The 26836-nt window shown below is 45.9% G+C and overlaps 1 protein-coding gene across 6 annotated transcripts in view; it reads left to right on the plus strand.

Annotated features, from left to right (window-relative positions):
• The window catches only part of SFMBT2 (Scm like with four mbt domains 2), a 224681-nt gene extending 198564 nt beyond the window's left edge, over positions 1-26117 (plus strand). For all 6 annotated transcript variants that reach the window (XM_057544328.1, XM_007167433.2, XM_057544331.1 and 3 more), the window contains 6 exons: positions 2083-2192; positions 7977-8152; positions 9997-10163; positions 10520-10783; positions 11519-11647; positions 21219-26117. In XM_057544328.1, coding sequence (XP_057400311.1) covers positions 2083-2192; positions 7977-8152; positions 9997-10163; positions 10520-10783; positions 11519-11647; positions 21219-21359 — 987 coding nt within the window. In that variant the 3' untranslated portion in view covers positions 21360-26117. The remainder of the gene's footprint in view (positions 1-2082; positions 2193-7976; positions 8153-9996; positions 10164-10519; positions 10784-11518; positions 11648-21218) is intronic.
• The last annotated feature ends 719 nt before the right edge of the window (positions 26118-26836 follow it).

The raw sequence follows: 26836 nt of genomic DNA on the forward strand, positions 1-26836 counted from the left end.
CTAATTTCCTCCTTGAGATACTCAAAGCAATCTTATGCCAGTTTATTGGGAAGAGTGTTCATCAGCTTCACAGCTAACATCCTGTTAGTTAATTGGGGGCAGGGTCTGAGCTACCCTTTGTGATCAAGAGTGTAATAACTTTGAATTCTGATGTTTTGCAAGGTATAGTAATTCAGTCTAACTTGGGTCATAATAACAGCTGTCAACTTAGTTATTTTCATGGAGTAACTATAATACACTAAGATGGCAGGTACATAAATTATTCAGCTCACAATTCCAAACTTTTATAGAGAGCTTGTTGAATTTAGAGACAAATGATGTGACATTGGGAAAAGCCAGGGGAAAATTATTCAATATCACATGCATTTTACAATTTAATTGCTGCCTGCTTCCGCTCCGAATTGAACTCTGGAAGGCATTTTCTTTTCACAGTCACAAAATGCATTTCTCTATGCAGCAAATAAGATGTAGCTCGGGGGTTTTCTCAACGAAACACAATGAAAAGATTCAGTTGAAATTTTATTGTCTGTTGATAAACACTTGGGCCATGATTTCAGCCAGTTTCAAATGGATTTATTTTTAAACTCGGTTTCTGTAAATTGTACTGACAGTAAATAATAAAATCAGATGATTATTCTAATAGAGAAAACAAACACAATAGAACTGCTTGTATTGCTGTGTTCTGGCCTTTTAGCGTCTTGGCTGAAACATGTTCTCTTGATGGGGCTTTACAGGGACCTGGGAACATAGCAAAATGCCACCCAGGCAAGGAAAAAAGACAGTTGCCATGCTGACTGCAGAGTATAGAATATTTCAAGATCGAATCCTCAGTTATGAGAAGGCTTTGTTTCTCTTAATTAAATCAGGGTGCAGACCACACCAATTACATTCCAGAACACACCAGGTACATGAAAACTGGGACTTGAAGATGTCTGCAGCATACTTTTCATCTTCTTTCTTCCCGTTAATACTGTGCTGGTCTCCTTCACAAAGCAGTAGGCGCTTCAGCAATATAGCCAGTGTCCTCCCAACTCAATAAGGAATTTTTCTCACTCTCTCTGTGGGGTTTTGCTCTGAAACATGGCACGTGAACTCAGTGCCTGGCTCGTTCCTCTTCTGGACGGGGAGGGGCTTCAGGCACGGCGGGCACTGTGTGCTGTCTGTATGCTCCGGGGCTTGGCACAGGGCAGGTCCTCAGCGAACGGGCGTTTCATGGAATGAAGCCCCCGAGGTCTCAGTGTTCCTTTGTGTGCTGCATTGCATCTTCACACTTTTTTGAGCTCTCTATCCAAATAACAGCAGCTCACGAGCATGCCAGAACTCATAAATGTTCATCGATAATGAGGATTTGCTTATGGGAAACGAGTGCCTCAGAGCGTGAAGTTGAGGCTTTAGAAGGGAGATGTCTGGTCCCTCTGGGACTGTTGCAGTGGTTCTGACCACGTGTTCATTTCCTCGCACTTGGGACTTGGGAGTGAAGGGGTAGCTTGAGGAAGCTGTCAGATGGTGTTAGACGCTCAGGCTTCCTTTCGAAACACTCACGTCTCTGAGAAATGTCCTAACGTTAAATGTCCATAAATTGGGTCAGCGTCAGGTGAGTTTCAAGTAATTTGTTAGCCCTCCGTACAAGTATCTGAAGCTTATCCAGAAGCGTTGGAACAAACCTCCATCTCCATCTTAGTGATTCCTTTTGAAATATATTTTTAAGGATAAAATGGAATTCTTAGTAACCGATACTGCTGAAGAGGAATCCAGTTGAAGGATGATCCATGGCTCTTTGGAGAAAATGGTTCAGTTTTTCTGCAACCAGGAACATTAGTGAGAGCCGGCCATCCCCTCTGGCCAGTGGTTCACACTCTCCCAGGCAGAGGCGTTGGATTTCACCGCCCTTTCAATCCCCTTGGTGTCGAGCACGTTAGTGCCAAGCTGCAAAGCATTCTCTCTGACTCCGTCCCAGCCCATTGCTGACTGGAGGTGCAGGGCACACAGCTTTGAAGTGTCACCAGGTTGGTTTCTAAAACATTCTTGTTTTAGCAGAAATGGATGCAGTTGACATTCACGGCGATTCCTTTTTCCCAACAGGTTCTTAGCATGATCATCAATGCAGCTTACAAACCTGGAAGGGTGTTACGGGAATTGCAGCTGGTGGAAGACCCACACTGGAATTTTCAGGAGGAGACACTGAAGGCCAAGTAAGTGTTTTCAATTCTGGAAAACGAGGGTTCTCGGCATTCTTTGCCTGCCACTTTGAAACTTGTCCTTCCTCTTTCTCACATGGCCCAGAGAAGTGGAAAGCAATGGAAGGCTTGTTGTTCTGCAGTTCTGTGCACCACACACAGAGTTTATTGTGTTAAATATTCAGAATAAAAATGTACTGATGGGTTGTTTGATCCAAAGGGAAACATTTATATAAAGAGAGGATTTCTCTTATCATTACTGTACGTTTTTCATTAACAGATCTTAATATCTGATACTATAGAGTTTACGCCAGATACAATGTTCCTTACTCTGAGAGTTGACAGTTTTAAAAAATAGGAAGAACCAATACCTCTCTTTGGTTTTGGTTAGTAGGCTGTGGGTGGACATGTAGTTGGTCCCTTATTTTATTTGGAAACAGGCTAATTGGAAAGGTAATGTTTGCTTTGCTTTAAGTTTCTTGAACTCTGAAATTGGGAACACCCCCTGGCCTGCTTTGCGAGAACTCAGTTGTTTAGGAGACAGATAGAAAAAGACCCATGTCTCAAGATAACTTTATGTTTAATAATAGTTTTGGTGGTTTGAGAAGGCTTTTAATATCCACTTAATTCTTTTCAAATGGAATAGATCTTCATTGGTCCACTTCCTGTATAATGGTGTCAAAAGGTATCACTTAGCTGTAACGTTTGCAAAATGATGCTGTTTAAACAGTGAACTACTTTTCAATGGCTAGAGCATACCTAAAAGCCCTCCTTTAGGGAAAGTGCCTGTCCTATTTGTAGTGAAAATTAAGGAATATTAAATAACTTACATGACCAGTGGTATTTTCCTCCATGGTTAACTTACACCAGAACTGAGTACAGATGTGGAGAAATTCACAGTTATTTGCATTCATTGTTAGTTATCCACTCAGCCTTTCCTGTGTCTTTTTTGAGCATCTCTATAATTTTAGATTCAACAAAAGTCATGTATGGTCTAATGATACTCCACTAAACCACAAAAGGTAAAGGGAATACGTGTAGATAAGGAGAGTTTTGGTTTGTTGGAAGGTGTCGTGTCAATGAAAGGTGACACCATACCTCACCCTTCCCTTCTTTCCCAAGAAATATTTAACTGAGCTTCACCTGTAGCCCAGAAAAAAATAAAACATGTTATTTTTCCAGTCTAACATTCTGTATTTTTCTACTTTATATAAGCTGGAGATCTTCAGCCACAGTAGAATACTTTATTATAATGTCGATTCATACTGGTAGTGGTGGCAGGAAACCCGGGCAAGTATTTATACAGAGAAACCCTTCTTACGTCTTGTTTTAAAATTTTTCTGTAAAATTCAGTACATCCAAAATACACCCAAGGATATGGAAATAGTAAAAGTACAACAATCTTCAATTCCATTAAAATCTCCCCTGCTCCCTAAGCTAGCCAGAAACTCGCTCCAGATTCCCAGAGTGACAGAGAGAGTTCATTTTGCACTGTTTGCACTCATTTTCCCATTGCCAAGTTGATCAGAGCTTTTATGAAACCAGCCTGATACAATCAAAACAGACACAGCGCGACCCAGCCCTGCTGTATCGTAAAGGCAACGTATTACCTATTATATCAAACATGACAGCGTGTTCCTTAGCAGAATCTTACACAGCAACTTATAATGAGAAAATGTGTGTCTGAACTGGATTTCAAGTGTCTGGATCACAGTAGTATCTTAAAGCAGCTGCTAACAATGACAGATTTACAGTCAGCGGGAATATCCCTTATAATACTACGTGTTGAGTCACCTGTTTCCTTCTGATGTGAAACGGCAGCGTTTTAGATCTTGATAACTTTGATGTTTTCATTGGTGCAAAAGGGAGGAGAGAGAGTTGACTTCTTCCCATTTTGCTGAAAGGCTAAGATGCTTTCTTTCGTGAATAAATTAACTCAGCGAGGGCGGAGACCTGCGTTTAAGGCATTCAGTTGTCTTGGTTGTGGTCCTTGAATTATAAAACCACAGAGAGTGTTCTCAGTAAGAAAGGGCGTGAGATTCTTCTCTGTAGAGCTTTGGGAACGCTGTCACTTAGCATCTGGGGGTTCTGATTGGTTTTTTCCTCTTCTGAAAAGACCCATTTAGTTGAGAGGGTAGGGGTGACATTGACAAGGGTTGATCTGTAAATAGAAGAAAAACGAACACTGTCATCTACAGTCGTCTCCCAGCGATTTTGCCTATTTAGCCAACAACCATACCTTTTATACTAGAACAAATTATCAAAATGTTTGAACACCGTATAAGAAGCCTATCATATAATGAGTCTTCAACACGGACTGAAAGGCAGAACCAGGAGTAGCTTGTGCTAAAGGAAAAGGAGATGCTAGTGTAGGTCACTTAAGCAGCTCTGGAAGAGGACGTTGTTTCTTTCCGATGGATTGAAGTTACTAAATTGACCTACATTATTTAGAATTTCGGGAGGAGGAATTTAGGCTATACCTGGCTATACCTTAGGGGGATTAAAAAAAATCCAGTCCTATGCTTTTAGAGACATTTACATATGTTTTCCAACATGTTATAGAATCTTCCTGAAGGGGAAAAATTTTTAACTCTTGTTTGAATGGCTTTTGTGACAACCTTTATAAAAGCCAGGCGGAGGTTTAATAGATTTTCTCAGTCTTCTTTTGTTACTGTTATGCAGAATATTTAAAGTGGAAATATCCTGATGTAATTTTGAGTGAACTAGATTTCATTATCACTTAGGCAGAAGCAAGGAGATAAAGTCAAATCTTTACTTTTAGGTGAGTCACGTTCAGCTCTATGGAAATGATATTTTGGTTTCTTTTTTCATAAGCAATGACAATTTTGTATGTGTTTTCATTTATTTTACCTTTTCGGGGGCATTTATTCATGCCCATGCTTTATGAACAGTAAGATGTAATATTTGACTATCAAGGAGATTTATGTGAAAAAGGATTCCCAAACTGAGAGACTTTTCACTGAAAAAAGATTTTGTTGGTTCATATGTTAATTTTTACTTTGCTCAGATGTGTGAAATTTGCTCTCATGAAAATGTATGCTGTAAACATTACGTTAAGCAAGCGGGTGAACCCGTTTCTGAAGAGAAGACTGAATTTCGGTGTGTAATACATTCATCAGGTTATGGGCGTGGCGTTTCTGGGTCACACACAGACCAGTTTAGGGTGTTCTGAATTAGAGGTTGTCTTTCATAAAATAAACGCCCACCCCATTTACCACACAGAGTTCCCATGACTTGAAATACAGGAATCAAGAAGGAAGAGAGAAATTTCTGAGGTTGAGTATCTTAAGACTGAAAACTAGTGTTGCACTGACTCTAGTTCTAGATGAAGAATCTGTGACCAGTGAAGTAAAAGCTTTGTTTTGAAGGAAGTCGGGGCCACCTCTTACTCTTTATTGCTAATGAGAAGAGTGATTTTTCTCACTGTGTGCCACGCATCCTTATTTCTGCAGTTTTCATCTTTTTTCCCCTTTTAATTCTTCCTTAAATATTTGAGGATGTGAATTCACTTGACAGGCTGGAGTCTTATTCTCCACTGTCATCATAGTCCTGTCACAAGTAAATCTTGCATCACAAGATTTTTAAAAAAGGTCCTGATACGGGTCATTTTGAAAGATGAATGATAGAACTTAGGCCAAATTGAAGTCATTCTGTTTGGACCAGCGTTGGTGTTTTCACTTTGTATTTCTTTTTGACTCAACATCCATTTTGATTTTTCTCAACTCTTAACTGAAAGAGAAGAGACCGTTTTCCCCAGAACTCTTGTTTGTCCACCTTCATCTGTCTGTCTCCACCCTGCCACATGATGCACTCACATGTGGACATAAATCCCTACTTTGGCTGATAGGAAATTATTGGAAGGCTACCCACACTTCCTTATTGATGTCAGGGGGAAAACCCCTTCATCTACCCTCTTAGGTTCAGTGCCTGGGAGCCTGCAAACTAAACTGACAAAACACAGCAAAAAAAAAAAAAAAAAAAGACCATTTCTTTCCTGGTGCAATGGATGTACACACAGAAGTGCTCTATGATGTGTAACGCAAAGGGACAGTTAGGGTTTGGAGCTTATACCTAAGTCATCCCTAACTTAGTTGGGGGGGAAGGGGGTGGGGAGAAAAGGCCTCTGGGGGAGAACAAATAGGTTTCTTTGGGAAAGACATATGGGTTTTTAGGAGAAAAACTGGGAGATAAGAAAGTTTGGAATAGTTTGTTTATGCAGGCAGGAGTGGCCTTTCTGTCTTCTTCAAGGTCATGAAACTCCTCCAAGAGGGGATTTATGGTAGGTTTATCCCTAGGATGAGAAGCCTCCCCCCCCCCAAAGAGGGGATTTATGGCAATCCTCATTTCTCAGAAATTTTTGCCTTTAGTCAGATAATGGAAACTCCAAGAAAGCTGCTTTCTGCATCTGTTGAATCGTAAACATCTTCCCCTTAAAACAGTCTTTGTGTGCACTCTGAGACTCTGAGTGGGTCCCCACGTTCACAGCAGGGAGGCAGTCCTTCCTGGTCCCTCCATCGTTCTCTGCCTTCCTGTACTGTTTCAAAGTGTGCTCCCAGTCAGCCCTGCAATCACGAGGATGGACAGCAGGTATTCTTAACAACCATTCTGGACCCAGACAACCATTCTGTTTTTCACTTCCTGTATTCAGTAAATTACACGAGATATTCAATACTTTATTATGATATAAGCTTTGTGTTGGATGATTTTGCCCAGCCATAGGTTAATGTGAGTGTCCTGAGCACATTTAAGGTAGGCCAGGCTAAGCTATGATGGTCGGTAGGTTGGGTGTATTACATGCATTTCCGACTTAACGATATTTTCAACTTAAGGTGGGTTTATTGGGATGTAACCCCCATCGGAAGTCAAGGAAGATCTGCATACAGCTGTGTAAAGGAGCAGGTTGACACTGCTGATGTGGAAACTGACAAGGTCAGCCTTCCTTGGTGGTTCTTTCTCTCTCAATTTTGCTTAGTTTTCCAAAAATTAACACAAGTGCTCTCAGTCAGAGCTACCACTACATGCAGTTTTCCTGGAAAATAAATTATCGTTCAGGATTTCAACTTGAAAACTAGGGTGCACATCAAGGACATAGTTTAATAGGCCCAGCTATTTTGATGTATTCTCATTTCAGTGGACTCTTAAGTTTAGTGAGATGTGAAGTAAATAAAGACATATGATCTGTTGCCAACTGAGAAATTTATCATTATTTTGTACCAATGATAGTTTTAAAAACCGTATTGAAAGGTGACTCAAACTATTTCGAAGAGCTCACCTTTTCAGCCAGCATGGTTTACATCATTATTGAAAAGGCATTTGGATGAGGGCTGTAGTACTTATTTTTAAAACAGGAGTCCATCCAACCTGCTTTCCAGAAGATCTGGTTTCTAGTTTTTCGTTGGTGACTTCATGTGGTTTTTCTTGGGGAGGAGAAAGTGTTTTTTTCTCAAGAGTCATGAGCAACGAGTGACACTATCTAGATTCCAGAAGCATTCTGGAGGGGTGTTCAATTACGTAGACCCCGGTGAGAATACGCCAACTGGGGATCTTTATTTTGGGATCCTGTTTTAGCCTGGTCGCCACATACATTGCCCATGGCACTGGGCATTTCTTAAAAATATTTTTGTGAACTCGTAAGGAACAATGAAAACAAATGACAGAGAAACCACACACAACCTGCTTTGCTTTTAGAAAGTGAATGGTCTGCTTTGGAATCCACTGTACAAAATAGATCTGAGTAAGTGTGTGGTCTCTCCATCACTTTTTCTTCTTTGTTTCTAGGTATAGAGGCAAAACATACAGGGCTGTGGCCAAGATCGTCCGAACATCTGACCAAGTAGCGGATTTCTGCCGCCGTGTTTGTGCCAAGCTCGAATGCTGTCCAAATTTGTTCAGTCCTGTGCTGGTTTCTGAAAACTGCCCGGAGAACTGCTCCATTCACACCAAAACCAAATACAGTAAGTGCAAATCTGAAAAGAACGTTGGTCTGTGGGCCTACCCGCAGACCATGTAGTCATGTAGTTGGTGGGCTGTTTTTTTGTTTGTTTGTTTATTTGTTTTTGTTTAGACACCTTTTGCATAGTTTTTCCTAGGAATTGCTACGAGAGAATTCTTTAAGGTTTACTTAGTAGATACTTGTTTCTCTCCTAGAGTAAGGAAGGGGTTGGGGGGGTGTCTCCAGCTCTGCTGGGACCACACTCCAGGATGAACTGCTTTGTGGTTCTCTCTAGGTGTCAGACACTAATGGATAAGTGTTTGTTCACACCCCAGAACCCCATGGCGTTTCTTGGCAGTTTTATAAGTGCCATCTTTACGGACCAAATTCAAGTGGAAGGTACTGGAAATAGACAGCTTTAGTCCTGAAAGAAACCTACACTAGTCGGTCATTTTGCATATAAGGAATTTGAGGTGTGGAGGCTGAGTGACTTTCCTCTAAGGTACAGTGGTGTGGGGATGTGTGGACACGCGCTTCACTGCAGGGTGGGAAACAGCCGCTGTCATCCAGGAGCCGTGCATTTGGTATTTTCCTTTGTATGCCTCCAGCCATAGATAAAGGTTCCTTTGGTGTATCTGGTCCTTTTATGGAATAATGGGAGTTCCATATGGAACAGTTGAGGCTTTGGCTAATGAGGAAGCATCTCAATGTTGATCATAATCGAAAACTGGACCCATAATAGGTTTTAGTTAGTTGATTATACATTCAAATGATAAAATACATCAATCATGATTGAAAGTTGGTAAATAATTTTCTAACTATTGCTCTAGGTGGTAATACAGACATATAACTCTGTTACTGAATTCAGAAGTAATGACAGTCTCCACTGAGAGAGAAAAGAATAAAGTGTATAGTTATGTAGTAGGTAAGGAACACTATTTGAAAAGACAGAAGGTGCCCCATTAATTTGGGCTTTGTGTTTGCCAGTTGGTCTTGGTCAGATCGAGAGACGGGGAAATCCTTCATGACCAGGACCCTCCAGTAGGTGTTCATTGTGCTTGTTGATGCTTCAAGATTCAGGCTCGGGGGCAGCTGTCGGAGCATCTCCAGTGGGAGTGGTTGCCACCACCGTGTGCAGTATTGTGGGCAAGGAAGGGGAGCAGAGAGAAACTCCTGAAATAACTCTTAAGCTTGTTTGGCTCACCTTCTGTCTTAGTCTGCTCGGGCCGCCACAGCCAAGTCCCACAGACTGGGGGGCTTAAACAACATTCATTCATTTCTCCCAGTTTTGGAGGTTGGAAGTCCAGATCGAGGTGTCAGCAGGGCTGGTTTCTCGTGGGGCCTCTCTCCTCGCCCTGCAGTCGGCCGCCTCCTCGCTGGGTCCCCACAGGGTCCTCCCTCTGTGCATCCCTGGTGTCTCTTCCTCATCTTGTCAGGATATCGGTCCTGTTGGGTCAGGGCCTCACCCTTACGACCTCATTAACCGTAATCACCTCCCTAAAGGCCCATCTCCAGCTGCGGTCACATTGGGGGTTAGGGCTTCTACATTTGAATTTGCGAGGGGTTGTGCAGGTGGCAGATGACACTTCTGTCCATAACACCTTGTAAACACGAGGGCACTGGGGACAGGTTTCCCCCCGTGGAGCTGTTTTCTCAGAACTGTTTCCTGAGGTGTAAATGGGATGTGAAGTTTTGATGGTCTCAAATGAAGGAATGATCTCTCTCTCACTTTCCCCCTCCCTCTCCTTTTAGTTTTCCTTCTCTCCTCCCTCCACCTTGCTCCTGCCTCTCTCCTCCCCGTCCATGCATGCCCATGGGTGTAACCTTTTAATGAAGCTTTTAATCTCATCATCTCTCTCCCTGTAGCTTACTATTATGGGAAGAGAAAGAAGATCATTAAGCCCCCTATTGGAGAAAGCAGTGTTGAAAGTGGACACCCTAAACCGGCCAGACGCAGGAAACGACGAAAATCCATTTTTGTGCAGAAGAAACGGAGGTCCTCTGCCGTGGGCTTTGCCGCAGGCTCCGGGGAGGTATGTTCTACTCGGAAGCTTCCCACATTCGATGGGGAAGCGCGGCCCTGGCTTCACAGCCAAGGCCAGGCTGAAGTTTGATGCTAAATGGTGAGAATCGTGAACTACCAGAACCCCCTCCTTATTTGTTGAATGCAGACTTAACATTGCAGCGTCTCGGCTAGGAAGGGGCTGCAGGTGGGACCCGGGGTGGGACCATGGGATCCATCTTCCGAGGCCGCCTTGGACAGATCTCACCAGGAGGGTGGCACTGGCACCTGGGCACGAGAGAGTCTGGGGTGGAGTTGTGGGCCCCCTCCGCTGCCTTCCCAGAGGCCCCCTCCCCCGCCACCTCAGTGCATCTTCCGTCCTCCTAGGAAAGTGAAGAGGAGGATGCGGACGCCCTGGACGATGACACCGGGAGTGAGGAGACCGGCTCCGAGCTCCGTGATGACCAGACGGACACGTCCTCGGCCGAGGTTCCCTCCGCCCGGCCCCGGAGGGCTGTGACCCTGAGGAGCGGCCCGGAGCCCGAGCGCCGGGCGCCCGTGGAGAGGACGCGGAGGGGCCGGAGGGCCCAGGCCACCGCCAGCGCCGAGGGGGCCCCCGGGGGCCCGGCCCCCAGCCAGGAAGCAGCGGAGGTAAAGCTCAGGCCACTGCATCTGGCCCGTCTGGTGTCCCCGGTGGGGCAGCACGGGGCCTCACTTGGGGGACCGCTCCGGCTCTGTTGCTAAATCAGGGGCAGAAAGCTTGGTGATTCCACATCCCACGGAGCAGGACGGTGAACCTCAGGATGGGGTTCTGGGGGAAGTAATAGCACCTCTTTTTCTGGAAGGTTTTAAAACCACAGGGATTCTTGTCAGGAGAACAGACAGAATAAGTCCTCAAGGTCTCATTAAACACTAGGCTTTCCCTCCTTAGGAGACCTTGTGATGCTATAAAATGTGTAGTCGGGGTATCTGGTCTCCCCTGAGCCCACGTGTCGCACGATCAGCTGGAAGGTCGCTGGCACCAGCGTCACACACGTAAATGGGGCATAGCGGCCTCTCGCGCCTACACTGGCTCCTGCCCCATCTCCTCCTCGACCAGAGATCCTGCACTCAGCCCCAGAGCTCCTGAACTTGGGGGTCAACAGCGGCCATCACTGTGCCTTTTTTTTTTAACCTCTAAAGATACACAAGTCTTTGGAGCAAAGTCATAACCCAGACGAGTTGCTCAGAGCATCCCTGGATACCGGCCGCCTCTGCACCTGTCCAGGTGCCTAGTGAGGAGGCCGCGAGTGGTCCAGAAAGCCTGGCTCCGGCCCTCAGGGTTCAGAGAGGGTCCCGCCCTCCGGGAAGTGATAAAACAGCCTCCTGCTTCCCTTCCCTCTGCAGGAGGTGAAGCGAGAGGAGGAGGAGAGGCTGGTCCTGGAGAGCAACCCCTTGGAGTGGTCGGTGACAGACGTGGTGAGGTTCATCAAGCTGACGGACTGTGCCCCCCTGGCCAAAATATTTCAGGAGCAGGTACGGGGTTCTGCTGCGCAGCAGCTGTTTTGGTTCTGAGCCTCTGGGTCTTCTGTGCCAGCTGGCTTCCTGGGGCTTGGCCACGGCAGGGGGTGGGGGGCTTCGTCGTCCCCGGGGGCAGGGGAGCAGGAGACCCGGGCGCCACGTGTGGTCCCACCTGCAACTCTGTGGGGTCTCTTCACCGTGCAGTGGAGACGGCAGCTCCGGCCTCTACTAGGGGTTCTCGGGTGCCCCTTGGTGAGGGCTGGGTCTTACGCAGCCTGGCCAGGCTGGGGTTCAGGGCTCCCAGCTCTGCCTTGGCTGGCGGGTAGGGTGCGCGTTGGCCCGTGGTGGAGCAGTTGTCGTCTGAAAGGCTTTTGTCTCCCCAGCTCCCCCTTTCCAGTAGAGACAACAGGCTTCCGTTGGCCCTCTTTTCATTTGTGCCCGTTGGCATTTCTGGGCTGCCAGCTTGTGTAGCACTAAAGACATAGGAGGCCAACAAACAAAAGCTCAGAGAACTGGCTACTGTGTCAAATCTGGACTCCCACTGTCCCTGGCTGGTCTGCCTTCTCTTCCCCACCTTCCAGAGTCTTCTTATGTTTGTCTTATTTATAACATTCAGGGCTTTTACTTCTCTAGAGAAAGAGGGAAAAGTCTACTTGATCTTCCCAGAGGCAGAAGCCCTCGGGGCCATTGCGTTTTATTGAATGCTGCTTTTGTCACTGTTTTCTTACTTTCTTCACTTCTTTCTTTGTAAATTATTTTAAAGTCTATGGTATGTTAGGTACTATGCTAAATTATGGATAAATGGGAGAACAATTGATATAATTTATACCTTAAAATTTTTTAATCTAGCAGATGAAATGATGTGCTGTAAGGAAGGAGGGTTTTTATTTTCCCTTAAGTTAGTATGAAAACAAATCCCCACTCTAAATATAATCCACCTTGCACACTTCTCACTGGCCTCACACAGAAGGTTCAAGTGGAAGCCTGTGACTTGCTCTACTACGTTTGCTCAATTTGTTGACATTTCTTGCATTGTTTCCCAGTGTAAATATCTTTCACAACCTTGCATTTCACTCAAGTACTGTTTTCCATGTCATAAATTAAAGATATGTCCATCTAGCTTTTTTTTAGATTATACAAACCAATAGTCTAGAAAGAGGGTAATTCAAGCATTAAATCATTAAGAAAACGAGAAAGGCCTCCGATTTCCCCTGTACCCAGTGAATTTCTCAGATTTTCTCCCAAGGCCACCGAAATGCAGTAATGCATTGTAAAAAGCAAACTAATGTGGTTCCCAGCTCCTCCCAGGAGAGGGTGGCTGTCAGTGTTCCAAGGTTTCCACTGATGGACCATGAGCATCTTCTGCGGACACCCAGTAAGTGCACCGAACGAGGGAGTGGCGGCTGGAAGACCAGGCCACCTCCTCGCTGTCTGACACCAGCTGCACTTCCTCTCTGGGCGACACTTAAAAGCAGACAAAAAGAAAAAGGTTCCTTGTCCGTAAAGAACGTGGTAATGAGCATGTCCCTTCATTTAAACACACAAACAGGAAAGAAAGAGAATTGTGAGAAACGTGAGGACTTACATGATTTGGGGCTTGTTGAGAAATTGCATCTCGGTCTTGAAAACAAGAACAAAGCAGAAGGCTGAAATCCTGCTTAAAGCATTGCCCGATGCAGCATTTTTCCGGTCTGGTATTTATTACTAGCAGCACCTCGAAAACAGCATCGCATTTGAATACGTGACGAGTGCTGATGACACAGATTTAACACGTGTTCCAGCCGGTCCTATGTTCATTGAGTCTGCACCCACTGAGTGTCTGGTACAGACCTTGGAATATCCACGAGGCAGATACAGAAGCTATCGGTCTGTGTTAGTCTAAGGTCTTGTTTTGAGACTCACGTGCCACTTTGAACTGACAAATGTTTTCCAGTTGGGCCTCTCATGGGACAAAGAACAGAGGCTATTTGTGCTGTGAAGGGCAGACAAGCTCAGTGTTGATTCCTTTCCTAAATATCTGGTAATAAGCAAGAAGGTGAAAACAAAGCTGACTTGTGAAAAAGGCTAAAATACTACTTATACTGAATCATCCTTAATTGGACTTTAATCCCTGTTTATAACAACATCTCGGGAAGTTTCGTGCCTTCCCAAGCCAAGGCATCTAAGAAGGAAACGTTCCCGACACTCGGCCACTTCTAGGATCAACAAGGGGCATCAGCTCATATCACCTAAAAACTTGGCCCTACGTACCTACTTATTTCTCTTATAGAGAGAAAAATAGGTAGAATTTAATTGATTATAGCCTTATTTCTATTTAAAGTTCTATGTTAGACCATTTCATCTGTCACAGTAAAATGCTGTTCCCGGCGGGGCTACCTGAAGTCCGTGGGCACCTGAGCGTGTTTTTTGTTCAACCAGACCTTTAATTACTAATTTGTTCTATCACCTTTGAGCCCAAACACCACAGCTCTGATTTGATGGGGCCTCCAGTGGGTCACTCCAGGCGTCGTATGAGTTTTTAGATGAATGGGGAGGAGCTGGGGGTTTATCCACCGGCGTGTGAGAGAAATCACAGCGCGTGGACTCACAGCTACGCGCCTTCACTCCCTGGATTCCGAGTCGTAAATTCAGAGACTACCGTAATCACCAGGAGCATTTACAAAAATTATAAACTTCCCGTTACCAGAATATATATGCTTTTTAACTCTGAAATGTTATAGTAACTGCTTAAAAAATCTATACTCTATAATTTCATGCTGCAAATATGTACATTATACAGGGAAACTCCACACGTCTATAAAAAGCAGGAAAGTCTTAAATAAAATTTTGCCTATTCATTCACCTTTTGTGAATCAGAGCCATGCAATAAGCAAACTACCCAAATTAGTGGTTCACTTTTAATAAAGAAATTCCAGGATAGTTTCAGGTGTTATCCACATTTAGACTAATTCCCTCCTCTTTCTACTTCTGTAAGCCCTGAATATCCCCTCTAAGGAACCACCAACTCCTAAACTGACCTCTGTATCAAAATAAATGTGATCTTCCCATGTACTAAGTATAACTTTCATGTTTTGTATTTTATCTTATTTCATTTCTTAAAAATGAGTAGTCCATTTATGGTAATTCTGTATTTAACATAACAAGTGATTTGCCAACCATTCTGAATTATACGGGAGCATATTTCTAAAAATTAAATCAACTGTGAGGTCTGTAACTACATGATCAATGAAAAAAATAACTTCTTTGGAACCAGAACAAAAGCTACGATGAGAGGGATTCGAAGGTGGGTTCCCCCCGCCCCCTCAATTTTTCACTCCTTTCAGTGGTGACTTGCATGATTTCACTCCAGTAGCTGGAATTTAGCTCATTATTTCTCACAACTCATTTGCTAAGATAATTCTACAGAACTCAAACTACAGTTTGCTGGTCCTTCTATAACTTGCACACCTTTATAGATTAAAAAAGGAAAAAAAAATGGTAATGATGTAATCAGCAGGTGGAATTTTCTTGCTAATTTTGTTTAACTCTCCCTTTAAATACACCATTCTTATTTCTAGTTAAACCACATTTTTAGATTGCCAGCCTGGCATCTGACAGACAAATACCTCTCTGCCTTTGTAAAAATGCTGAGTACCCCTGAGCTGTTGTATCCATTTTAGCATTCTCATCCAAAGTTTCCAAAACAAGAGGGCTGAAATATATCCATTGTAATAAAGGGCAGGTAAGTTCTCCATGCTGGGAACCCCAGTTCTAGGAAATTTGAGGAAGCTCACAGATGCCCCAGCCTGTGTTCTCCCTGCCTTAAATGCCATTTCCAAATCTCCCATCGCTCTTCCAAGGATCAGCCGTCATCCGAGCACCTACATGTGTGCTGACGCGGTGCTGGGCACCGTGGGCGTGGAATGGGAGGTCACGACCTTCTGATGCTCAGGTTTCTCCAAGTCAGAGGAGGTGGATCACTGAGAAAGCCCTTGATTTCCTGTTAGCCGATGATGTGTAAGATCTCCTCATCTCAACAAGAATTTACAGATAACCTATGTGCAAGGCACTCTATTAAAAGCTGCCTGAAGACAAAGGTGGGTAAGATGCTTGCAATTCTAAATGCTTCCCACCGACTGGGGACCACGGACACATCAGCAGCTGGCAGCAGCACATAAGAGACTGAAACAGTGTTATTGTCGGTGCAGGAGAGGATGCAGCTGTAGGCAGAGAAATCTGGGAAGGTATAGCCTAGGATCGGGCCGTAGAAGGTGATGCCGACTGCGGGAGTGAGGCCGGGTCAGCTGAGCCGGAGCACACACGAGGGGTCTTTGCAGGAAGGTGAGGGAGGTGGGCTTACAGCTGAGGTCCCCGGAGCAGCTGCTGGCTGCGAGGTTGGAGAGCAGGGCCGTGGTCCGCGTGGCTGATAGTCAGTCATGCTACCTGTCCAAACAACGTGCTTTCCCAAAAAGTGTCCCGGGAAAGAGCCCAGATTCTTTATCCAACTTTGTAAAAGTAATTTGGCAGTTTTAGCACTTAATCTTGAGGCCCCGCTTTATCTCAGGCATATTTTACGATGCCTCATCATCTCGGCAATCCTTGCGTGTCCGTTGTGCGCTTCTGAACGCTGCCCCAGACACTTGCAAACGCATCTTGTGTTTCTCGAAGTCACTGTCACTCTTCCGATGAGCATGGAATTTGATAGCAGCGGCCACCCAGGTGCTGACTGCACAATTAATTATAGGACCGCGGGACCAAGCACATTTGTCCCAACAGGCAGGAGGTCAGAGTTCGAGGAGTCATTTATGGAAGTGGATCAGACTCTGTGCGTGTGTAAACCGGCGTGTCTTCATGGTTGATTTAAGGCACTGTGGATCCCCCAGGGTCAACACTTGGGCCGTATGGGAAGGAATCCATGGTCCTCAAAGCTCCGTAAACACTGCGTTTACTCCCACTCTCTGCCCTGGAAAAGACAAACTGAAGGGCCATCTTTGAGTTTCTATTTGGGGATTTGGAGACCCCTCACCACTGGATGTGAGGTTTTATTTTGAGGCTATCTGCGGCTCAGTCAGTCCACTGTCATCGTCCTCATTTCTTCCATAAGAGAGTAGGGAGTCCTCGGGAGCTGAGGACTTGACTTAAAGGAGCTACTCTTGGTCCCGGTCAGCCTGCTTGAGGCACCTCGCAGGAAGCAGTAGGGGGGGTGCATTCTGGTACATTCCAGCTCACCCGACAGACGGCACAGCTCTCCCTGCAGGAGCCTCGTGACACTGCTTGTGGTGTCTGTGCTATAGACTGAATGTCTATGTCCCTCCCAAAACCCATATATAGAAATCCTAACCCCCAGTGTGATGGTATTTGGAGGTGAGTCTTTTGGGAGGTCATGAGGTCATGAGGGTGAGACCCTAACGATGGGATCAGTGTCCTTATAAAAGAGACCTCAGACAGCTTCCTCCCTGCTGTGAGGACACAGTGAGAAGTCTATGAACCTGAAAGCAGGTCCTCACCAGACACCCCACTGAATCTACTTGATCTTAGACTTGCAGCCTCCAGAACTGTGAGAAATCCATGTTGGTTGTTTATAAGCTACCATCCCATGGTGTTCTTTTTTAGCAGCCGGAACAGACTAAGGTAGCCCAAGAATACCCTATTCTTTCTCCTCCACTTCTGTTCACCTTCCAAATTCTCTCTTACCCTTTCCTTTATTTAAAAAAACTTTTATTGAGGTACAGTTGATGTACAATATTGTATAAGTTTCAGGTGTACAACTAGTGATTCACAATTTTTAAAGGTTATATTGCATTTATAGTTATTTCAAAATATTGGCTATTTTGGGGCTCTTAATCCCCACCCCTATCTTGCTCCTCCACCTCCTTCTCTCCATCTTTTACCCTTTTCTTTTACTCTTCTGTTGACTTTTAAGTTTACCGAGGCCAATTCTTCCCATTTATTTATTTAGCAAATGTTTAATGAGCACCTATTATGTGCCCACAGGCGTTTTTCTAGGCGCTGAGGATAGAGCAGGGGAAAACAAAACCCCATGCCCACATTGATATGCCTTATCACAAGGCAGTTAAACGTGAGGCCAGCCTGACTCCCCCAGCCGGGGCGAGTGTCCCAGGGCCCATCTCTGGCTCTGGGTACCTTTCCAAATTTGCCGTTCATAGCTACTTGCGCAGGTGTTTCTGCTCCCCGGCTGCAGAAGGAGGAAGCCAAGTCTCACTCATTTTGTATCTCCCACATCTCCTTTGGGGTCTGACATATGAATAATTTAATAAATATTTGGCAAAGACATGAAAACAGCTTTAAAAGGCTTATAACACCTCCCCCAGAATTAAGATCCAAGAATTTAGGAGGGCATTCCTTCTCTTCCCTTGGCTGTGGTGTGTCAGGAAGTGTAGAAACTTTCACTTCAGAAAGAAAACCAGTGAGAAATACCGATTCACATCAGAGATGTAGATGCACTGAAATGCTTTTATTGAGAACTAGTCTGTGCATACAGAAGAGTCTATGTACTGTTTGTACATATGGGGCCTATTAATAAAAGGGACACCCATGAAAGCCACCAACCCAAGGAAGAATCAGGAACTTTGCAACATGGCTGCATCTACCAAGGCCATCCTCCCTCTCACACTCCCCTTTATTTACACTGGCAGTTAATACTATTCAGAATTTTGTGTTTATTGTGCTCTTGTTTGATTTCCAAAATGTTTCCCAGAGTAGCATACGAATGTACCTTTCTACTCTTCACGTAGAGGCTTCTGTGTCAACACTTAATATTGTCAGACTTCTTAACTTTCGTGGGTATAGAATTATATTGTAATGTGGGCTTAATTTGCACTTCCCTGATTCCTGGTAAGGTTAAGCATCTTTTCTTAAATTTTTCACCACTTTTGTTTCATCTGTGAAATACCTACTCATGGTTTTTGCCTAATTTTTAAAAATAGTTTATCTTCTTTTTATTGATTTGTAGTAGCTCCTTCTGTATTCTGGATACTGCTGCCATCCTTTGTGAGTTGTTTACGTAGCAGGCTTTTTCCCCCCAGTTTGTGGTTGGTTTATCTGCTTTACAGTAAACTTTAATGCATCCGACGGGAAGCATCTGAGTTCTGGCCGACGCGCTCTCTCAGCGGACTCAGTTTGCCACCTCCTAATAAAGGTCTTTGCCTTCAGCCTCTCATCCCTTCCCCGCGTAATTCATTCTGATACCCTGTGGCCAATATTAGGTTGCAGACACACCTGATAAAGTCACTTATCTGCTTAATGTCCTTCGGTGACTTCTTATCACACATCTCCAGAATAAGTCCCCAGTTCCTGTCTGGGCCCATCTCAATTCTGCCTTCAGTGTCTCCCCACGCTCCTTGAATTCCATGCACTGATGAACCACTTGTGTTCCCTGAGTCCATCCTCACCTTAATACTTCCCACTGGTCCCCTAGGTCTGAGTACCTCATCGTCTAATCTCTGAAGCCTTCCTTGACTCCTGTAAGATCGGCTCCATAGCCTGGCCTGATGGGGCCCGTAGCACTACGTCCATACATTAAGTTCCCTATATCATAGGGGTCTGCTCATTTGTCTACCTCCCTTAAGATTCCTGGCGTCTCCAGGGCAGGAGTCTTTGTTTTGTTCAGAGTGATGCACCCAGAGGCCTGGCACCTAGTAGGTGCTCAATAAATGCCCGTTGAGTGATTGAATCAGTGACATCCTCCACTCAACATGGTGCATGCATATGGCGGCCACCTTCACTGAAACTGACTGTGGAGGGTTATGCAAATATTTTAGGGCTGATTTTCAGTTGTAATTAATCTGTGTGTCCAAGGGTAGCCATCACAACCTGGTGCAGCTGTGAAGAGCTGAGCTACAATTTTCCCCCCAAAGTTTAATTTCAAAAAACCATGATCGGAGTTCCACCACTGTCTCTCACCAGCTATGTGATCTTAATTAGATCAGCCAGTGTTGCTGGCCTGCACTCTCCAGGTCTAGTTTTGATAGAATATATGTGGATTTGGCCCTGAAAGTGGACTCAGCTAACAGGCCCCAGGCCATGGGGTACCATTATTTGCTTCGTGGTCTTATAGGTAGCATGTGAAAAGAATGTAAAATAACGTGTAAAGGCACGTGTAAAGGGAAAAAAGATACAGCATCAGAAATTCATTGAGTTTTATGAGTTTGTCTCCTACTTTCAGGGCGTACTCAAGGCTGCTCTGCTCCCTTTGTGGTTTGACGAGGTCAAGTTTGAGTCTTGGTTGAGACATGGCTTACAGTCGCACACATCACAGCCAGTGCTTGTCCGTAATTTAACAATAATAAATGGCATTTGCATTGATGCTTTTTAAGTTCTTTATTGCTTCCATACGTCTTAGGGGATAACAGTGCATCAAGGTGGCTTTCAAAACCGATCAAATGATAAATGTTGCTGATCCTTAACATTAGTCTTCGAAGGCAAGGCTAACAGTTATACCCATTTGGGGTTTTTTTTGCTTTAGTTGCTTTCAAGGCAGCTAGATAAACAGTTAGTTTAAGAAAAAAAGCTGCCTATGTGAACCTCACCGACACGCGGTCCCTGAGATACGTGCCTGCGTCGATGGTGTAGCTGCCGCGCCGCTGTGGCTCACGGCGGCCCTGGGGCCCTGCTGCTCCTTGTGGCGGCGAGTCTGCTGTGTGTGCCGACGTCAGCGTCTGCTCCCGTTCCACCACGACCTTTATCGTTACCTCGGGCCTGCAGGCTCTTGGGCCCTCGTTTACTTCCTCCAGAACATGAAGCCTGGGTGAACAGGAAGACGGGTTGCCTTGACACTCAGTAACCCAATCAAACGATGTCTAGATAAATAAACCCGATTCTTACAGGAAGCAAGCTGGTGAAGAGGCAAAGCCCACTGGGATGATCGTAAAGCCTTGGGCTGAGCCTTTGTGCCCTTTCTTTCTACGGTGAATGCAATTTCACAGTGATTGAGTGAACATCTCCATTGTGGGGACCCCTGGGTATGGATGCAGAAGGGCTAAGTAAGATAGCACAGGGAATAGACCTCAGACTCCTCATTCTGGATGACACAGGTTGTAAATGCGGGGGGTGTGTGTGTGTGTGCACGGGCACACACGTGTCCAAGTACATGTGTTCTCCTCTGTGGAAGATCGTGCTGTGGCATCTTCTCACCCCTTCTGATGGTAAACTGTCAGGGCTTGGCAGGGAAGAGAGGACATTTCTCTTGTTCCTGCAGAGCCCTTGCCAGGGCTCAGATAGTCACAGCAGAGCGGAGGGAGGACACCAAAAGCCCAGGAAGGACTGGATCTGGGGGCCTGGGGCTTAACCAGCAAGAGGCGATGGGCTTAGGGAGAGCCCAGCCCAGCTCTTCATCCCCTCCAGCCCAGGCTGGTGAATTTCACAGCAGCCAGTGTTACCTTAGCAGAAAGATTTTATTAGCCAAGAGATCAGGCAGCCGTCAAGCCAAGTCGCCTTCTCGGCCCGTGCTCTGCAGGCTCAGAGGGAACGAGAGCCACCCCCATGCCCTGGGCCTGGGGTGAAGCCCGCCGTGGCTCACGTGTTCCCCACCCCCACCCCCGTGCACCCTGTCCCGCCTGGGCTCTAACCCGGCTTTGTCTCCTGGCAGGATATCGACGGCCAAGCGCTCCTGTTGCTGACCCTCCCCACGGTGCAGGAGTGCCTGGAGCTGAAGCTGGGGCCCGCCATCAAGCTGTGCCACCAGATCGAGAGGGTCAAGGTGGCTTTCTATGCCCAGTACGCCAACTGACCCTGCCTGCCCCACCCGCCGTCCCGGTGATGCAGTGTCTCGTGTCTCGAAGGGTTTCCGGGACTGGACCTTCCGTTTTCCCGGGATGCGTCAGGTGGTGCACATGCTGTGTCCCCACAAGGCGAGAAGCACGAGGGCCTCCTCTGCCCACCAGCCTGCTCGAGGTTTCCATGTTTCCAAAGCACCCCGGGCCCCGCAGCAGTGGCTCCCAGAGGGTGTGAATTTAAGCTCGTACCCTGCAGATGTGGACATGCATCTCTGCAGACCACGCCCCCGCCTTTCTCCCACCCCAAACCAGGCAACTTCCTCGGAACAAGGTTTCCTAAACCAAGGCCCACACTTCTTTGAAAACTAAGGCGCAGGTGATGTCTTTTAGGTTGTGACCCAGGAGGAGGCCTTGCAGATGGCTTTAGTGTGATTGTTCCCAGGCACGTCCATAGATGCTTCTTTCAGGTCGACACGCGTGTAGCTGTTGGCTGCAGTTTGATCTGGTGGTGACTCATTTCTCACGCACAGCTCTAGGCGATGTTTCAGGATGGCAGTTAGCAAAGGAGGGACTCCGCCTATCCGAGGAGACTTCAGGAAATCTGGGCAGAGAAGGAAGGCCGGGTGTCATGACAGGGAGATGGGCATCCAGGAAGTCTGCAGGGAGGAGGCATGCTTGCAGCCTTGTACAGAACCTCTGAGATCTCCGACATGCTCATTTAACTGTCACCAGGTCAGGGAGGGTCTCCTCTAGTCTCTTGGGGCATCTTGAATTGTGTATTGAAGGCAGAGCTTCATTCCAGAGAGCAAGAGCGGAGAAAAGACCTGAGGGAAGCTGTTGATTGAACAGCTCCTTCCCTTAGAGGGACACTGCACTGGGTCTCCCGAGGAGGGTCCCTTCGAGCCCCGCCCTGCTCAGTCACCCCTGCCCCGGCACACACATCTCCCACGGGGTGATGAGGGGCCCTGGCCCTGGAGGCAGCCCCACGTTCTCCTGGCTCGGCCATTGACTGACCCCGTCATCTGGGCTGACTTTGAATCACCCTGGACCTCCTTCCGGTAAAGTAACAGGTTTGAACTCTTAGGCGTGTGGCACTGACACGTGTGCCCTTGTCCCCATCCTGCTCCTGCTGTCAGGGAAGAGTCCACATTGGCCAAAGCGAGAAAAAGAGAGTGTGTAGTTCCTGCAGCTCACTCTGGCTCTGGTTTGCTTATGACATCTCTTGGCTGTTTTCATTAAGTGGGTCCAGTCGTTTGTAGAGAGATCTGTGGCTCTGGGGACCAGCTGGTCTTTTGTACCAGGTGCTTCGTCTGTGTGCACCCTGGACGGATCCAATATATGCTTTGAAGCCCGAACGGACCGCTGTATTCTGGGCTGGTCGTTGCCCAAATGCCTTTTCAAACTTGTGTGAGGAAGCTCAGGCCCCACGTTGCCCAGGAAGAGTGGGCGCTGCCCACCCTGCTCTTCCTTTATGAGCATAATTACCTCGACCTCTTCTCTTTGACGCGAGTGTCAGCAATTCCAGGAATAGTGTCCTGGGTTGGCTGACGAGCTGATCATATTCGTGCCACATGTGAGGGCTGGTTATCTGTCAGACTTTGAGAGGCTCCATCCCTAAGGCTAACCTTTGTCAACATTCTGTCACCGTTACGGATGAAAAGAGAAAACATGTGTTTCGTGGTCGAGACTGCCGTCGCCCCTGTAGCTGATCCTAAGTCAAGTTTAAACGTTTGGCACTGGACTTGCCGGTTGCCTCTGCTGGGAGGCCCTGTGCCTGGCCTGTGCAGACGGGCAGCGTCCGTGAGGATCCCAGCCTGGCCTGCGGTCCCATTTCTCTCTTTGGTTCCCCACCGCTGCCTCCTCAGCCATGTGCTTTTGGCCTTAAACGCTCAGTCCCATGGAGCTGAACTCTGTCAACCAGTTGGAAAGGGCATCCTTTTCATGGATGTTTGGGGCATTTTCCCGTCGCTGACACGTTTGTGATCCTTCACTGTGGCCGTTTTGAGCTGAGTTCTTCCCGTTGCGTGTGGGACGGGAATGAAGGGATGTGAGGGCTGCAGCCTCCTTTCAGAATGAATGGCTCCTGCTCGTGCCCGTTCCAGGAGTGGCCCAGAGGGGAGGGTGCTGCGTGGGAATAAGTGGCTCTCCGGGAGGGTAGGGGGAGTCCCTGGGGCCCACGCAGAGGAGCTGGAGGCCTCCCGCCCGGCAGCCCGGGGGGAGACGCGGCCACCATTGCTGGGGAAGCATCCTCTCCCCGAGGGGCCAGATGCCCAGAACTCTCCTTATCCTTGGTCTCTTTGTGGGATCTGCCCTGTCAACCACCTGCGCTCTGCGTGTGCCTGGCGGAGAGACGGCTGCGGCCGAGGCAGAGGAGGCCCGGCTCTGGGGCAGGCGTCCTAAAGGCTGTCTGCATGCCATCTCCCTGCCCTGCTGCGAGCCAGCAAACATTTTAGGGGCAAGAAGATACTTTTGCTCTGAGTGTTGCCAACGTTGCCCTCCAATTCAGATTCTTTGGGGACTTCTGTGATGGGGGTCTGTGCTTCTTCACATCAGCAGGACTTGGGCTGCATAAGTGTCAGGTGGTGTTCATTTCTCTGTAGGATTCCCCTCTCACCAGCTTCTGCCTTAGAGAAAGGGCCAGTTTTCAAGGAACGTTTTACAGCGTTGTTACTCGGTCTTCGTCCCTTATGGCGGGAAGAGTTGCTCTCACACCTGTAGCCCCCAATGCACCCCAGCGCCTAAGATAAACGTTTCTTGGTTGAAACACTCCAGCTGGCAATGCCCCCTCCCCTCTTCATCCCCAGATGCTCCCGTCTCCCCGCTGTCTCTCTGACAGCGCTTTGGGGTCAGAGGCCTCTCCTCTGTGTACCTGTGTCCGGCATATACCGGGTTGCTCATTACCTCTGGGAACGGCCCAAGAACTGTGTTCCCCTTCCCGGCCGAGCAGACCCTGCAGTCTGTCTGTACAGCGTGTATCACTTGAAAAGCAGAAATGCCACCTCATCTCTAAGGCTGAGAGTCCATCACTGAGTCCCGCCCTAAAACTAATGGAGCTTGTATCGACCTCTGACCTCTTGACTGCTTTTGTCCTGTGTTAGGAAAATATCCTGTCCACAAAAACATAAACGTAGAAAGGCCGCCATTCCGGAAGAACTTCTTCGCTTTAAAAAGAAAAATAGCAACAGCAAAAACCCAGTTTCCTTCACCACAGAGTTGCATAGCATGGAGAAATCTATCACTTTTAAAATTAGGTTCATTTGATCAAAGTTTGACTCAGAGTGCTTGAGCTGTACAGCTATTAGGTTGCTTTGCCTTATTTGATCATATTTGAAAGGTGATTTCTTGTGTTTGCTTTGATTTGTTCCTCAATAAATTAAAATGACTCAGGCCTTTCACACTGCCCCCTTTGCCCCACACTGAAGTCTCTGGAAGGTTGATTTTGATCAGCCTTTGAAGATTGGTCTCAGTTTCCTTAATTTGTGTCACAGAATCTTGAGTGTTGTTATCAGGCAAGTTCTGAGATTTGCCTTTTATCTTAAACCAAACGCCCCTTTCTAAGGGCTGTTCTCCCTTCGTTTTGGAAGCATTAGGGGTTTCATACTTCTTTTGTCGAACGCCCGTCTGTATTTATTTCTGTAGATAGAACTATAAAAACAGGTGTTAAGTCTTTGTGGTTTGAGCATCATCGTTGCTTTTTTGGTTAAGATGGTGAATCTACGCTCCAAGTCCTACACTATTCTATCTTTAGAAAGCTGTGGCCAAGCGTGCAATTATTTGAAGGGAAAAATAGTAAATTTTAAGGTATCTGTAGTTTTTAAGGAAAAAGTAATCGTTGGGGAGACATACATACTGCCCGTGTCTCTCTGGTGCAGTAACTAAATAGCAAGGGAGGCTCTATTGGCAACGATTACACTGTAATGATTCTTTTTTTCCTTCACTTGTTTTTTTCTGTTAAAGAGTTTTCTGGAAATTGCTTTACTCACTTCAACTTAGTTGAGTTTTTACATTGGGCGACTCTCATAGCTTTTACCACTAGAGTTGATTTATACGTATCCCAAACACAATGTGCTATCCCCACTGTGCTATTTTTGACCCACTTAAGTCACCTAAAAATTCTAAGTGTTGACACATGATGCTGCCTTGGGTTTTGGTTAAGAAAAGAATCTCTGGTTTAGTTGATCGGTAATAACACAATTTCCTGAGCTGCAGACTTTCCATTTTCTTGATTTTGTTTAAAAAAGGCTAGGATATGGTACCAGGGAGTCCCAGTAGGTCAAGACCTACATCACCAGGCAGAGTGGGTACTTCATGTGGACCGAAGAGATGTGTTGAAGAAAAAGTAAAGTTCTAAGAAGCATTTGCTGAAAATCACTTTACAGTGGGCAATCGGAGACAAAAGTTTTTAAATGACAGAAAAAAAATCATCTCATTTGTTGTTCAAAATGGGAGCCAGCATGATACCTAGAAGCATAAACTACCCCTAGTTGTGAACGTCAAAGCCCTTTTACTGCTTTGCATTCCAGTTTGAATAGTTTGTATTGGAATTTGATTCATATCTTGTGTATGTTTTGGTGCATAAAAGGGAAAAGTTGGTGTCTTTACTTTCGATATTTGCAGGACAAAGGGCATGTCGTGGTTTGCTGTAAGATTGTATTCTGTATATATGTTTTCATGTAAATAAATGAAAATCTATATCAGAGTTATATTTTAATTTTTATTCTAAATGAAAAACCCTTTTTACTTGAAAAAATTGTAAGCCACGTTGTTAATAAAGTGAGAATAAATTCTATGGTGGTGTTTGTGTCTTTATGTGGGAAGTTATTAAATATTGTTTTTAAGGTTTGCATTAAGATTATTTTTTTTTTCTCACCATGCACTGAAGCAAATGTTTATAGGGTGTTTTTTTGTGTGTGTTTTTTTATGATTTATAGGGTTTTAATAACTATGGCTCTCAAACTCCTACGTTACCTTTCAAGGTCACCTGCTAGCTCTGGATCCTTTTACTCAGGAACTTGGGTTTATTCTTTTTATTAAAACATTACTGTACATCCTCATGATCGCCTCTAGCCTTCCCATTTTCCATTACTTTAGTAATTTTATGATTACCTGGTGCATTAGTAGAAACACTCCTTTATGTCTATGAGAACGATAAGTAAACAGCCATATTTATATTTTTCATTGCCCCTGAAGTGTCACAAATAGGTCTTAGGCATCCAAGTTGGAAGAGGAAGAGATATCTTTGCACCCATCCTGCGGTCTCTGTCGCCAGATTAGGATGCTCCTTTCCCCTCCCCCACTGCTGCTTCTGGTAGCATCACCGAGGGACAGATAAGGTAAGGGGAATAAGGGGCATTTAGGGAAGGGAGGTGGGGGAGTGCTGAGCAATTCTTCCTTCCAACCACAGACAATCTCCAGCATCTTACTTCGGTTTAAACATTTTCTTTTGCCCTGCTGGCAATCAAGTTCTGCACATAGATTTTTTTGTTTGGTT

Source organism: Balaenoptera acutorostrata, chromosome 3, assembly GCF_949987535.1.
Source record: "Balaenoptera acutorostrata chromosome 3, mBalAcu1.1, whole genome shotgun sequence".
Taxonomy (NCBI): domain Eukaryota; kingdom Metazoa; phylum Chordata; class Mammalia; order Artiodactyla; family Balaenopteridae; genus Balaenoptera; species Balaenoptera acutorostrata.